This window comes from Perna viridis, chromosome 10 (assembly GCF_037379345.1).
Source record: "Perna viridis isolate PV_CMFRI_1.1 ecotype Kerala chromosome 10, ASM3737934v1, whole genome shotgun sequence".
Lineage (NCBI taxonomy): Eukaryota > Metazoa > Mollusca > Bivalvia > Mytilida > Mytilidae > Perna > Perna viridis.
Window position 1 is genome coordinate 5,611,221 of NC_142454.1, and position 16,361 is coordinate 5,627,581.

The following is a 16,361-nucleotide window of genomic DNA, read 5'->3' on the forward strand; positions in this document are numbered from 1 at the left end:
TCTTAATTTGTACAAAATTTATCAAATTTAAGTGGTAATATGAACATCTAAACTTCATAACATCTAATGGAATGAATACGCCATGCAATTCCGAAGAACATGTGTCTACAAGGTAACTATGATAGACAGACCAAGGCAGATTATGTTTCTCCATCGTATTACATCAGAGAATAAAAAATCCTCTAAAAGGCTGATAGACATTAATGCATCACTGCTCTATTAACAGACATATGTACAATGTATACAAATATGTCTCTTATTTATAAAGATCTTATAGGGCATTTTGAAAGTTCCTTCATAACAGAATTAAAAGTACCAATAACTATCTAGTGGACAATAAACAATTTAGCCAAGTTCAGGATTTGTAACTTGGTGACATCAGGTTGATTAAATGATTTAACAACAGAGAATTTATGCTTTAAAAAATGTGAGGAAGGGGAAACATAAACTAGATTGGGTTGAAACCAGCTTTCATAACACTGGATGTAAGTGTAATGAAATTGAAAGTATCTACTAGATCATCCTAATGTCATGAGTTTGCTGGATCTATTTATAAATCAATATCACCTAACCATACTGCTCTACAATAGGGACAAGTATCATTGTGAAACTTATATATCCATGTTTTAATACAATGCTCATGAAATTGATGTCCACAACACTTACAGTTACTATTCATAGTAACATAGTCATATGTGTCAATTTCTGACAAGCACATGCTACAGTCTTCATTTAGTAGTCTATTGGAACCTTTTTCCTGTTTCTCCATCCTCTTACTCAATAGGCAATGCTCATTTTGCATATAAACAGACCAGATAACAGTGATATGTTCAAGTAAGTAAAATATATTTGCATTCTTAATACTGCACTTTTCAAATAATTGATTACAAATAATTATAGTTATGGTTTTTAAACTCCCAGCTTCAGGCCAAATAATTACAAATATGATCCATCAATGAATTCATACACAAAATGTGTTCATTAAGTTAAATAAGATAGCTTATACATTTAAAAGGGAGATAACTACAAATGAAAAATGTTTTAATTTGTACAAGTTTTATGTAGTTTAAAAAACTTATTTTTTTCATCAAAGATTTTACATTTTTATAATTGACATAGCATTTTTTCAAAGCATAACAGTAACCACTAACTTCTTGCACAATTTTAATTGTAAACAACAATTTTGCTGTTTTAGTTGAACAGATAAGTAACAACTGCAATCCTTGCTTGGTTCAGAATAACTGCATCTATATTTATTAGTTCTTTGTTTTGGCCGTATATTTTGAACAAATAAATATATATATATGTACATTGCATTATTATTTCATATAAATATAACTTGTATCCCTGGTCTAATTCACTCACAATCTTATTATGTTAATGATACCTACTCATTTTTGAAATAATAGAGACCATGTTTCAGTATAGCATCTGTCCTGAGTGGGTTAATCTTGATACATTTTGAGTAATCTTCTAATGCTAATAACTGGCTGTCTCCTTTCTGTAAATAAAGTTAATATCATAACAATTACCTAATTACCTTGGTAACCATTTAGTAAGTAGTGATTGAGTGACAGGTGATTTCTACAAGAGATCATCCATGACTATATAAGTAGCAGTCTTGGTAAGAATCATGCAAATTCTTTAATATGTGATACAACCAAAAAAGACTACACATTTTTATTTTTGTTATTAAGTTGTTTTGCAGGTCTATATGATGAAATTGATTATCATACATTCTAATCAGTCAGCTTATAGGAGATAATCTACATTGAAAATCCAAAAGTTTCTACGGTATTTTAGTGTAATCTACAGAGATATCTTCCTTAAGTTTGAATTCTACAGTATATTCTATACAATTTTTATCTCCTAAGAGCATGGGTTATATAAAAAGCCACATGTTAATATCTGTCAACTATAACATTTTAAACAAAATCTCAAAAATAAAAACATGTAGTCTTTCCAACCATAAATCCCATTTCACATGATTCTTACATGGACTGCTACTTTTCAAGTTAATTGTTTGTATTTAAAGATATATGATATAATTGCCATTCATTTTGTGTTTTTACAAGTGTTGATTTGAAATGAGGGATCAATAGATTACATACTATATAACAGCCATGTAACAGCCCTGTGACAGCCTTATAACAGCCCTGTAACAGCCCTATAACAGACCTATGACAGCCATGTAACAGCCTTATAACAGACCTATGACAGCCCTGTAACAGCCTTATAACAGCCCTGTGACAGCCCTATAACAGCCATGTAACAGCCCTGTAACTGCCATATAACAGCCCTGTAACAGTCTTATAACAACCCTGTTACAGCCCTATAACAGACCTATGACAGCCTTATAACAGTCCTATAACAGCCCTGTAACAGCCTTATAACAGCCCTGTAACAGTCCTATAACAGCCCTGTAACAGCCTTACAACAGCCCTGTGACAGCCTTATAACAGCCCTATAACTGCCCTGTGACAGCCTTATAACAGCCCTATAACAGCCTTATAACAGCCTTATAAGCCCTGTAACAGCCCTATAACAGCCCTATGACAGCCTTATTACAGCCCGGTAACAGCCCTATAACAGCCCTGTAACAGCCCTGTTTTCTTTAAAAATCTCCAACAGAGATTTTTCTCAAATTCTCCCTGAACTTAAATTTTGACTGATCAGGTAACTTAAAATAGAAGATGAGGAAAATTCCCAAACTGAGATTTTTTTATGAAGCCCGGGCCAGGTACCAACTTCAGAATAGCCTTTGTCACAATCTAGGAATATTTCAACCATATAAGCAGCCCATTTTTAAGTATATCTACTCCTTGTTTAGTAAGGATTAAAACAAACATGCAATGGTGAAATATATATATATATAAATACCCGGTATATACACAACGTCTCAGAATGTGACGACTCTATTCGCTACACTGCTCCATCAGATCAAATTGATACAGGGAAGATAACATAAACTTATAGGAGGGTCTGAAAAATTCCCAACGATGTTAGAACTGTCTTATATATATATTGGCAGTAAATAATAGAAGATTAGAAGGTTCTTAATACACAAATCCCTGTTCAAGATCTTTATGGGATTTGTTCCATGAGTGTGAGAAATTCCATTTTTTACCTTCACATGTGAGGAGACAACGAAATTCTCTCATGAATGAAAAAAATGCCATATCTTCAAAATCAACAAGTGAAGATGTCTATTTTTTAAAATGCTACCTTCACAATTTAACAGACACTCTATCTAAAGTCTGGAAGTAAACCGGTAACATTAGAATGGTCACTAAAAGAAAAAAAGATATTCTTTGACAATGTTTAAAGCTGTCATTATTCTGTTTATGGGCAAAGCAGCAATCATTTTGACAATATTTCTTAGTATTAAGACAGTGGCCTAAGGTACAGAACACGAAAAAAAAATTCTTAAATTGTCAACATCAATGTTACATAAACTCAAAATCATGTCTTCACAACATGTATGTACAATTAGAAATTATAATCTGGAATACACGGTCAAAGAAATCATACTCTAAAATTTGTTGCATTTTAAGCCTACTTTATCATAATAAAAAGATTACTTTGTTTCTAATACAAATGAAAGCAGTTTTACCTTTTCATACATTTCAGCCCTTCTAAAGAATGCCTCATGGTCTTTAGGATCTAACATAATGGCCTGTCTGTAGTTCATTATAGCTTCATCAACATTGTTCTGTTGTCTATAGATCTCAGCTCTACAGAAAATTAAAAAAATAACTGAGATACAAACTGTAAAACTATCATGTCTATTAAAAAAATCTGATGTTTGGCATATATTTATCTGCCCAGCAGGCACCAAAGGCAGCTATGTGGTGATAAACAAAATTTCTATCCAATCAGAAAATGTGTTACATCTGAAATTTAATAATTAAGGGTTATGGTTATTGTGGTTTACCAAAGTCTTAGATTTAAGATTCTTTTGGGAACTTAACAGTCATGGTTGTTGGAAAAAGTTGACAAACCTTGATCTCCAAGCCCCGGCATGTTTCTTATTTTTCTTAATGATGAAATTAAGGTCACTGAGAGCTTCCTTCTTTTTATCTTGTAACAGGTACAGTAAATGCCTGTGCCAATACGCATCAGTCAAATCTGGCTCCATTTTTATAACTCTGAAAGCATTAAAAAGTTATGATAAGTAGGTATTTTGCCAAAACATTAATTAAATCCCAAGACTTAATATTGTTATAGACATACCATATCTCAGGACATTCTGGGATATGCTTATATCAGGAGTGTCAATTTTCATTATTTTCTTCTATCACAAATACAAAGAAGTCAAAGAACTGCAAAATGTACAGAAAGAAATTTCATATAAAATAGATTGCTAATCATGACAAATCTTAAGTGACTCTAATTAAAATTATTGTAGTTTAAAAAGTCTAAACTCTTAACAGTCAAAATTTATACCCGGTACCTGTTAAGATCCTGCTCTGCTTGTTTCACCATCCCAAGCTTCCTCAACAGGGCACCTCTCCTACACAAGTCAAAGGCCTTAGGCTTACCAGTGGATTCCATATCCTGTGTTAACTTCTCCACCTCTTCATGTAAAATCTGTCAAAATATTTAAATCAGGTAAAATTTCAGAATAAATGTAATTTCAGTCTTATTGTCTACAAAACACATATCTCTTAAATGGTTGAGTTTTACAAAGACTAAAAATAGCATACAAAAGCTGGATGATAAATTTTGACTTGAGTTTAAAATTTTACCTTTCAATAAAATGTAACAATATTTTATCATACCAGAGACATACTGCTCTATCTACAGGTGCAACAATATGCAGTATGAAGTATTTTAAACATATAAATTGTCTTTTTGTAAATACAAAATTTTACATGTTAATCACCATACTGGTACTTGAGTGAAAAGTGAAATATCATACAAGAACAGAAGAATACCTCTCCATAAATGATTAATAGAGTTGATTGAGTAGAAGATAAACTATTAAAATGAATACATTTTAGTACTGATTTTACAATTATAGACAACAATGTGGTTTTAATTTCTGGTAAGTTGAGAAAATTTCAGCATCAGTAAATATTCTACAATCAGAGTTTAAAATATTTGCAATGACTCAAATTAAAAAAAAATAATAGAAGTTTGTTTCCAGGTTTGTTCCAAAAGAAAGTGAAATATATACGAAACAACAATTCTTTCATATATGCCATTTTAACCCTAAAAAAGGTTGATAGAGACAGATAACATACTTAAAGGTAACAGTTTTGAAAAAATAGTCAACAGCCATTCATGATAATAAAAAGAGAGACTTTTTCCTGCCAGTTGCAATTCATTTTTTACCTTCCTATCTTTAGCTAACTTATCCACCTTCAAAATATTTAACATGCAAGGATGATCAGAATGTCACTATACAAAATTAGTATTTAGTTTTTCTTAAACGAATCTCATTCACAGAAGAAATCTTCTTTATGAACTCATAACCCAAGCTAAGTGTGGATTTAAAATAAATTCTCCGCTTTATAATGCTATACTTCATACAATTAACTTCTCATATTTTTTAAAGAACAATTTTTCGTGTGTATTTTGTGGTAACATGTGTCCAATTGTTCATTTTCTACAAAATTTAGAGAAAAGACAACTAAGCTTAAGAACTTTAGAAATATTAGGTGTTGGAAAGCCATTTGTATCACAAATTTGAAGACTGTGGCAATAATATACAAAATTTGAAAACTTTTCAACTGATTTGAGGTCAGAATGCCCATACATTTACTCTCAAAGTAAACATTAAGACCAAGTTAACAGATTGAATCCTATATCAAAATAGGTTTAAGTGACACATAAGCATCATTTCATTCCTGCTGAACAATTACAGTGCATACAATGATGATGTTCAGGAAGTAAAGCTGGTCTTCCCTAGATTCAAGGATCATAAGCTGATGAAATGCCTTATGTATATAGTCAATGGACAATTTACAGGGAGATATTAAAAATTTTCTATCATTTTATTTGTGTATGGTAGAAAGTTTAAATCTCCTTGTCAATTGTCCAGTAAACTACCCAGGTGATTTAATCAAGGAATAGCTATTCCTGGACACCATCATTGGATGCACTTTTAAGAAAACAGCCCTTTCACATTTGCATAACATGCATGATGGTGTAAACTTGATAATAGTGCATCCTAAAAAAGATGGTTAGGACATTGAAAAAGTCAAACAATATAATATTCTGTTCTATTTTCATAACTTCAACTAAACAGAGCTAATTTCACTAGGTAATGTATTCAAATGAAATTAAAATGAATAAACATGAGTACCACATAAAAAATTATCAAAACTTCAGGCCAATCTAGAATAAAACTTTAACAAAACATCATTTGATTTGTAAAACTCAGCTTTAATCAATGAAAATATAAATATTTAGCCACTTTCTCCCAGTTTTAAGCATTATCCATATAAAGGTTGACGATTACCATGTATCAATGAAGTGTAAATGGGTAGATATATCATTTGCACAAAACTCATTTTCAATTGTTTGTTTAGGTGAAGGTTTTCATTTTTGAACGAAACTGAAATAAATACTTTCTTCTGATATAACAAGTGAACATAACTTTGTTAACTTAGTTTGTAGAGATTAATTCATTTCATGGATGTCATTTGTCAATTAGTCCATTTGTAAGTAAAATATTTTTGTTAGATTGAAACTCATACAACATTAAACTGAAAATAAACAAATGATCATGCTATCAAAGTTTGTAAAATGTAATAAAATTTAATACTTAAAACAATAAAAGTACAGTTTACCATTGATACAGGTATTTTTCCTTTCTAAAATAAAGTTCCATAAAAGGCAAACTTATGAAAATATATAAGGCTAACCAAAAATAACTTCCTGTTCCTCAGACACTCCCTAATTTCTTGAGGGTACCTAATTTCCATTTTTATCCCCATATCAACAGAATAAAAACAAAAATACACCATTTCATCAATTTTCTGGCTATGAACAATTATAAATTTTTGGAATGATATCAAGGTAAAAAGAAAGTATCTCTTTCTCACCAGCCTGACAACCAAGATATTTTGAATGGACTAACTCCCGTCCTTTTCTTTAAAAATAATGCTATTTACCATAGTTTTGATGTGTTTTGAAAAAGTGCTCATACAAAGCTCTATCATCTTTAATGCTTTGGTGAAATTTCATTGGTTTGTTGCCTTATGAAATAGAATAAAGTGTAAGTATTTGTAAGAATCAGGCAAAATGGGAAAATTCAGAAACACAGGTGTCAAAAACCCATAAATCTGACAATATAATATGACTCAAGGATGCTTTTTCTATTTGAAAATACCATTATTTGATCTCTGCATTACTAGAATTGTTCAGAAATTGTTCAATATAATGTTAGAAAAATGATATTTTTGACAGTTACCTGCCCTTGAAATGTTCATTTTCAGTGCATTTTAATTCAATTTTAACTCAAATTACCAAAATGTTATGGGAAATCTTGTCCTTTTTCCTTGATTCTGATGTTGCAAATATTTAAGTTACACTTTCAAAATATTGGGCTTTTTCATACCACGTTTTACCAGCTGCCTGATTCTTACAGAGACTGACACTTTTAAAAATCATTAGGACCTCCATATTTTTTTTAATTACCATTTGACCAAAATACTTTAAAGTCACAAAATATGTGAATCCAAAAACAATAACACCCATCCAAGCTCAGTTTAGAAAACAAATGACAATTTTCTAAGAACTATATAGACTCATTTTGACAACACACCTTTTTCAAAGTTAAATGTGCATTTTTATATTATCCAGATCTTTATTTTGTCCAAAAATTGACAATTTATACTACAGGGGATTCCTGTTAATGACATAGCTTGTTTGTCAGAAAAGAAATGCAATTAACAGTTAAATAATTAAGTGGAATCCATTTTATTATGTTCTCTTCAACCATTGAACCATCAACATCTTTACATTCAGTGTCGTCCTATTAGAAAAAAAAAGTAAAAACAAGCATTGAAGATGCCTCATATTGTGTTTTGTCAGGTTTTATTGTTGATGGCTCATTGGAATTTTCCACATATCACTATTTTACTTCTCCATTTATTTTCACTGACAGATTACAGTTTGTAGTGAAATCCAAGTCAATCACAACAAAATATTACAAAACTTACCGCTAACAGTTCATGATTTTCTTCATTTTCTTCTATCGGTTCTATGACACTAATATTTTCTGACAGGGCACTTGTTATTGACTCTTTCCTAAAGAAAATACATATTCTCAAGCAAATATAAGGAACACATACATTGTGTATATTAAAATACATGACAAAAAAAGATAAAATCATTTTGTTAAGATTGATTGATTGATTGACTATAGTTTAATGTACTATGGCAGATATTCCATGCATTTCATGATGAGAAAGAATGACCAAACTGAATTTGGTTTTCATAAGCTTTCCTTTAAAGAGAAGAAAATAGTGCAGCCATTTAAAAGACCGCCGGCTTAATGTAAAAAAAATCTTAGCCATGTCAATTTGACTTGTATATATTTTCCCTGCTTAAATAAATAAATAAATAAATAAATGATTAATTTGGCTTATAAATGTCTCATACCTTTTCTTCTCTTTTTCCTTTTCATCCTTCCTTGGTGACATTGGTGTGACAGTCTGAACTTCCTCCTCCTCATCTGAGGACATCTCTGGAGTGGGAGGATATAACTCATCAAACCAACCATTCCATATGTCCCTCGTCCATTCCCTCTCATTGCAGTCCTTACTGTATGATAAAAAATCACATCCTATCATATTGTATAAATTCAATTCCTTGTTTCTAATGTCATTATATATTAATTTCAGTTTAAGTAATTGTTAAACACTGACTCCAATCCTTAAAGGATTCCAATATAAACTTATGTGTGTTGTGTTATGCCATCCATGCAAAATATTAGTGGCAAACTTGCTAATTATAAGTGCAAATCCTTATAATTATTAAAACAATTTTTTTTTTAAAAGGTTTGATTTTCTACATGGAGCACCCTTTTCTGTCGTCTTACAATATCATACAGAGGTATGTATTTTCAATCAGCAAATAGTGTTTGCAATGATGTAAAAAAATATCTTTAAATTATTTTGAAAGATTGATAGTAAACTATGATACAATTACAACAACCTGTTACAAAAAGTCTTTTTCAAGGTTCCATAGATATGTAATGAGAATTTCAGTTTTTTTTAATATTACAAGAAAAAAAGTTTGGTGAACCCAAATTTTCTTTTTGAAATATGAAAGAATGTCAAAGAAGTCTTACTTTATGCAAGTTTTAAGAAATTCTATACACCAGTTCTTCAGTTGCTAACAAAATACTCAAAACTATCCATAGAATCTCTATACAAAATGAAGTAAAAATCATCTACATTTTGACTAAGTCATCTAAAATCAAGTCTGGTGACAATGTTATTAAAATTGACAATAGATTCCTTCAAGGTCATCTTTGAGAAAAATGAGGTTAATACCTTGAGTAATATTCTGTCATTTTCAAATGAACAACGGCAAGAGGGGATACTACTGAGAAAAGTAAGCAAGTTTCATGTGGAGAAAAAGTCAAGAAAAGGAGACTTTACATTAAAGGGAGTCTCCTGCATATATTGAAGGGGTATGAGGACAAGACAAAACATACGGCATTTTCTTTTTCTTTGAGTAAGTCTCCCAGTCCATAATTTCTGTGACACTAGTCCTTGGTCCTGCTCTAACTTTCCTGAAAACATGAAAGCATTAGTATTTCAAACTTTAAAGAAATTACATGAGTAATTTTACAATTTTACAAAAAAGGATTACACTAAAGCCTTAGAAATTTTTGACATCTAACAAGACAACCAGATAGGATTGGGTGTGGTGCTAACCCATAATGTTAAAAATGGCAAAAGTGTTTTTCTCTAATTTTGCTTCATTTTTCATACCCCTTGACCTATCTTTTTTTTCAAATTTCAAAACAGATTTAACAAGGTGTATGTTAGCTCATAGCCGTGGTTGACAAGAATTTCTAAGCATGCAAGAATTTAAGAAATTAAAACATCTAAGGTGTTTGTTAATAAAATCCCCAGTAATGTAAGCAGCATCTGCTTGTCTGATAATCATTCATTATATATAGTTCAAATAAAAAAAATGGTTCTACCTCACTTACTGACAAACTCTGAGTCACTTACTGTGAAACTCTGAGTTCCTTCTCAACAGGCATATGTAACTTAGTCATAGATCGACTTCTTGTTAATTTATTTGGCGGTGATCGAAGGAACTTTTCTATTTCATCCAATCTGGCCATGCTGATAGGTGTCTTCTTTTTCTTCTTTTTCCTAGAATACATAATTGTTGAGTTTCCAAGACTGACTAATTTTAGATAGTAATAGGTAACCTCATACTTCGAGCAAGATCACAAAAATGTTCATACTACAAATTATACTGAGTCTTCATACAAAGTTTCAATAAAATCAACTGTTTTTATCATTTTAAAAAATGTCACCAACTTAAATTAGCAGTTTTTCATAAAACTTGCATAATGATTTTTTTAACATTGTAATAAAATGCAGCATTTTTTCTTTTCTTTTTTTCTTTTTTTTTTTTTTGAAAATTGTAAGACGGTTTACACTTTCAATCCTTTCATTTTAGAGATAAAAGTCTTTATCTTTCAGTTAAGTATTTGTCTCTGACTTGTAAATGCATACTTTTTGGGTAAAATAACATAGGCTCTGCCAGCAGCTAAGGCTAATTCTGCAGGAGTTGGCTCATCAGCTGTAAGAAATAACATGTATGTTAACTGTTCCCAGTTTCAAAACAAATCTCAGATTATGAAACCCATGTCTGTTCAGTTTAAAAAAATAATAGCACTCATTTCAATTTTACTCCTAATTCTTAAAGCCTATTATTTATTGACAAAACATTAGCTGAATTTATTTCTCATTCTTGAGATTTTCCTCTTTTGGTGCTCATTTCTGTACTGTAGACAGCTAAAGACAACTTTGAAGGAAATCCTGACTCAAGAATTTCTGAAGATCTACCAAAAGAAAAGATATCAGATAAATTCCAGTCAGAATCTTCACAATTTTTACCTCTACTTCCAAGTCAACCAAATGTAAAGAAATTCTAAACAAAAACAGAGAATTACCTTTCTTTCTCATAAATGCAGGAACTTGCATTACCTCTTCTGGATCATACCTCTCTCCTTCTGGTACCTCTTGCTGCAACACAAAGTAAAATAGCCTAGTTAGTACAGGTTTGGTAGATTTATTTCACTACATGACTGAGCAAAGATCACACTCACGTTCTTACGAGATGAAACATATCAGGGGTAATTTGATAACTTACTCTATCAGTCTACCAGAGGAGGATGTCCCTTGTTTTAGACCAATTATCAAATCATTCAAAAGATTTTCAAACCGAAAATTTGTTGCTCTCCATCAATCAACTACATAGCAAATAAATGTACGATAGAGTACCATAATTCATTGGCTTGAAATAAATATATAATTTTAGGCTTTGCCTATGACAGTCGGTGCTTTTTGTGTTCAATAAACAACTTTGTTGATAAATGCTCAGCCAACAGGATTTACTAAAACACCTACTCTGCTTCTTTGATAAAAGTAACTCTTTTCTGAATTATACATTTATCATATGAGACAGAAGGATTTTGAGCAATTCAAGTTTCAAACTCTCTACATACATAGGATAACCCTAATGCCCTGTCCTTTACATGTTTTAGTGTACTGTTTTTAGGCTGTTGCTTCCATGAGCTAAACCCTTGGTAATCTTGACTAATGTTATGATCTATTATAAAGCAAAGTAAATTTAATTGACTTGAAATATCTACTACCAGATATTGAGTAAATACATTACCCATCTTAAATAGTTCAGCCGATTATATAAGTCTGACCAGTCCATTAACCAAAAAGTTTTCTATGATATAGAGGGTAATTTTTATAGGTACTAAATTTCATCACTTTTTCTAAAGTCCATATTTTCTAATAGCAGACTTCCATTTATCCCTTTCAGGGATCCGATGATGGCCAAATACTTTCATATATCTAGACTGATTTGACACAAAAAAAATGCTCAATATTCAATTCTTAATATTTATCAAATTAAAACTGACAATTAAGCATTGTCACTACGCTATGAAGAGTAATAACAACATTACCAAACTTATAAAACCTAGGCAAAAAGGAACAGTCAAACAGAAATTCTGCATAACAAATGGCATCATCTTTATAATAACACAAATTATATGCTATATCATGCTGTAAAGGTGAGTTTTTTTGGCAGGGGTATATTTTCCTAGTTTCTTATTCAAAATTTACAGAATAATATTTAATTCATATAGTTGGTTTGTATCTATTTTTAATTTTACAGTTATATACAAGTATATTAGTATAAAGTTAATGCTTAGCTTAATTCTAAAGAAGTTTCATAGCAATATCCTTTTTTGATAGAAAAATGAGGTACACTTAGAAATGCTTTTTTACTCCCTTCTAGTCTAAATTTAGCAAATATAGATAAATTTTGACCATAAAGGGACAAATATTCTGAATTTGCCAATTAATTTAGGCCTGCCAAAGCTTCATGAATTAAGACAAATGCGTAATATCAAAATATTACATAGGACTACCTTGGTGCAGATACTTTTTCTTCATGATAAAAGGATAAACTACTTCTTGGTTTTGCAAAACTTTAGAAAAATCAGCTCTTTCGGCCAGTAATCGTGTCCAAACTGTACATTACAGAAAATTTGTAAATATAGGAATGTGAATGGTAGAAAAAGCACATTAGTTCAGCATGTAAATGTGCTAGAACACAAACTTTCAGTCAAGTTTGGGGGCCAATTTAACATGTAAATGTACCCCAACCTTTAAATACCCTGCCAAAATTTCAGCTTTACAGTAATAAAATTAAATAAAAAGTCAACAATAAACTTCTTACCACAACACTACTACATGTACTACAGGTACTGCATGTACTACATGTAGTCTCCTCATACTCCTAAGAATTGTATTCAGTAGAGTTACTTACATGTCAAGTTCTTATAGCTTTGAAAATGTTAAATTGATTTATTCAAATGGTTAATCTCTGCTAACCTCTAACAATCTGATAAAACCCTGTTAATGCCACTTTTTGACAATCCATATTTTTGTCATATTGTATGAAAAAGTTAGATAAAATTCCAAATTTCATGATTTTTAACATCCGTAGAAACTTACTTTCCATAAATCATAATCTGCAGTCAAAATTTATTGAAACTGTGCAGATTTCATAAAGATAAACACCTCTGGTGCATTGATATGTAAACAGGAAATCAGTTTTCTTACTGTTATTCTCTGCATATCAATATTAAACAGGAAGTCAGTTTTCTTACTGTTATTCTCTGCATATCAATATTAAACAGGAAATCAGTTTTCTTACTTTTATTCTCTGCATATCAATATTACAAGCTTACAGCACTATAATAAGGGATATAAATACATGTAAATGCTAATCCTATTGAAATAATTGCAATATTGTGAAAGTAGTATTGTTTGTGGGGTATCAGTTTCGTGGTTTTTGTGGAATCAATAAACCATGAAATTTGGTTTCAAACAAAAGGGAAATTTCAAATATAATCGTAAGGTGGAGTTGTCAAATCCAAGAATTCAAGAATCCACAAACTAATTTTGTGTCCTAAATCACGAAAATAAAAGTACTTTCACAGTACAGCCTAGCCATTATTATATTATTATTGATGCTACTTTGAGAGAAAGACATGAGTAAAATGTCATACCATTCTCCTCAATCTCTCCTGCATTTCTTCTTCTTTCTTTGCTTTCCTTTCTTCTTCTCTCCACTTAATTTTCATCTGTCTTATATTTTGTTTCTGCCTTGAAATCTGAAATAAAATAGTTACAGAGCCAGTAATTGTTAATTTAAAATCTTATTCAAATCGATAATATCTTAATATTAAATCAATGGTGACATTGTCATATTTCTCTTCAGTAACTTCTATCATCCTGATTTGTGTAACAAATTTCAACCACAATTAAAGTACAGGTTCAGCTAAGAATCATGCAGTGAGTGATATATAAACAATAACAAGATAAAACTGATATACAGGTGAGGCTAAGAATCATGCAGTGAGTGACATATAAACAATAACAATGCACTGACTTGACATAAAACTGATATACAGGTGAGGCTTAGAAGCATGAAAATGTGAGGCTGTGCAGAGCATTTTCACTGGTTCAAGCCAATTTGTATAACAAAGATTTATGTTTATAGAAAAGTTATATTCAATCAGTGATCATTTATCACTTGTAAAGATACGGTCAATGTAATTTTTTACATTTTTGTGTTTCCAAACTTGAATCAAATTCACAATGGCTAATTTGTGTATTTACAAGTGAATGGCTGCTAAAACAGCAACAGGAGAATTAGTGTCATGTCTGGATTTACCAAAACACCAAATGTAATTTGGTCTACAATGTGGTTAAGGTTTAATACTACCTCTTCTACAGCAGTGTTATAAGACTGAGGCACCAGTAAAGTATCGTCATCCACAGTGTAAATGTAGGGATCAGACCTGGAACGTCTGAGGAAGCAAATAAAAGTTGTAATATACACTGTATTACAATTTCAATGAAAGTAACATTTTTTGCTAGGCTATGCCTAATATGACTTTCAATAGTTTTCATGTGTGAATTCTTGAATTATATAGTTGGTACAGCTGATGCATAGAAAAATAGAATGAAAACATTGTAAAACTGTAAACAAATCTATTTTCATGGATACTTATTTTCACAGTTTATGACTAATATCAATTGCTACTACATGTATTTATTTATTTTGGGGAATTTTTCTCACTCATTAAATTAACATATATAAATCACACACAATAATAAGTTGGATTTACAATATACTATCTCAAAAACAATCATTTTTATTTTTCTATGATTTCACTCTTACAAGAATTGTCAATCAACCTATTCATTGTTCATAATAACTCCAATATATTCCTTAAATGCTCACATTCATCCATCACTCTTACCTCATAGGCACAAAGACCGGAAATATTTCACTATCAGGCATGTCTTGTCTGTATCTAAATTCAGGTGCTGGAGTAGAAGCTGTGGACCCTGACTCAGTTGCTGTAAAATATATCATCATACATACATACAATGCCACTTTGAAATATTAGAGTTTATTCTTAATTCCATACTTTATTTATCCACTTACTAAATATAACCTAATCTCATTGACTGCTTTTCTTAATTGTAATATGAAACTAATGCACATGAATAAAAACATTCCCTCTGAAAAAGAACCCATACACAATTTGTCATTAGGATTTTTTTATCCCACATTTTAATTAGCTACTTAGAAATTCAGACTTACGAGGGGCCTCTGGTTTTGGAGGGTGTTGTTCCCCTTTCAGTAACTTCCTTGGCTCATATGGATTTATCCTACGGGCCTTGATGTCGTTTTGTCTCTGTTTAGTAGCAACATCAAGTTCTGTTAAATCTTCACATGAATCACTCTTCTTATGAAGTAACCTGTAAACAACAACCATACAAGTCACATGATTTAAGTTGTGTTTTGATTCTGAATGCTTGGGTTTTTGTTTGTTTGTTTGTTGTTTCTTTTAGTTTTTTCGTGGAATAGTCACGTGCATTATATAAAAACACAAGAATAGGTTTGTAGCTATATCGGGATTTTGAAATATTTGTTTTTTTACTAACTAGAATTATAACATGTAAAATACCATTCAGTAGAATATTTTTATCATATCTGCTTCGTACAATTCAGGTTTTCATACACTGCACCCAAATTTATTTTTTATAGTTATGTGGCTAAAGAATTCACTGAGAAGAGCATAAAACACATTTATTTCTTTTCTTAAATATTTTGTCAGAATAAAGGGCCCTAGCCCTAGTTCAATAAAACTTCTAAAACTTCTGAGAACATTCTGACTGTTTGTAACATAATAAAACTCCAGGACTTTGACTGAAGAATATCCCCAAATTTAAGTATTTTCTAATTTTGTTGCTCCTAGGACAGAGTTATACCTCACCTGTGTATTTCCTCAAATCTTTCCTGCTCAATATCTACTTCCATATCCTCTTCCTCTGACTCAGAGCTCTCCTCCATATCTTCAAGTTGGGTTGCAGACATCTCCCTTGTCTCAAGAGAAAAACTCTTTGATTCATAATCAGGGAAGAGAATGTCCTTGACCTTAGCTGGTGCCACATCTAATTTTGGTGGTGCAGGTGTCCAGAACAATCTGGATTCATCTGATTTCAGTGATAATCTGGTACCCTCAACCGATATTGATGGCTGACTGAACTGTTTTC

General features: G+C 31.1%; 1 protein-coding gene and 1 long non-coding RNA gene across 8 annotated transcripts in view; one reads left to right on the forward strand and one right to left on the reverse strand.

The window, feature by feature from the left end:
• Window positions 1–16,361, reverse strand: part of LOC148604272 (uncharacterized) — a 71,343-nt gene that overhangs the window by 27,352 nt on the left and 27,630 nt on the right. For 3 of the 6 annotated variants that reach the window (XM_088550820.1, XM_088550819.1, XM_088550817.1), the window contains 15 exons: window positions 16,082–16,353; window positions 15,406–15,563; window positions 15,059–15,158; window positions 14,518–14,602; window positions 13,799–13,903; window positions 11,156–11,228; window positions 10,716–10,782; window positions 10,200–10,346; window positions 9,674–9,751; window positions 8,614–8,775; window positions 8,172–8,259; window positions 4,454–4,590; window positions 4,002–4,148; window positions 3,614–3,734; window positions 1,392–1,501 (listed from right to left, as the gene is read on the reverse strand). In XM_088550820.1, coding sequence (XP_088406946.1) covers window positions 1,392–1,501; window positions 3,614–3,734; window positions 4,002–4,148; window positions 4,454–4,590; window positions 8,172–8,259; window positions 8,614–8,775; window positions 9,674–9,751; window positions 10,200–10,346; window positions 10,716–10,782; window positions 11,156–11,228; window positions 13,799–13,903; window positions 14,518–14,602; window positions 15,059–15,158; window positions 15,406–15,563; window positions 16,082–16,353 — 1,850 coding nt within the window. Of the gene's footprint in view, window positions 1–1,391; window positions 1,502–3,613; window positions 3,735–4,001; window positions 4,149–4,453; window positions 4,591–6,797; window positions 6,822–8,171; window positions 8,260–8,613; window positions 8,776–9,673; window positions 9,752–10,199; window positions 10,347–10,715; window positions 10,783–11,155; window positions 11,229–12,963; window positions 13,024–13,798; window positions 13,904–14,517; window positions 14,603–15,058; window positions 15,159–15,405; window positions 15,564–16,081; window positions 16,354–16,361 lie in introns of all 6 variants that reach the window. The other 3 variants (XM_088550821.1, XM_088550818.1, XM_088550816.1) reach the window with 2 other exon arrangements.
• The window catches only part of LOC148604273 (uncharacterized), a 41,242-nt gene continuing 25,559 nt past the window's right edge, over window positions 679–16,361 (forward strand). For both annotated transcript variants that reach the window (XR_015916196.1, XR_015916197.1), the window contains exons 1-2: window positions 679–834; window positions 9,012–9,066. This is a non-coding gene — a long non-coding RNA (uncharacterized LOC148604273). The remainder of the gene's footprint in view (window positions 835–9,011; window positions 9,067–16,361) is intronic.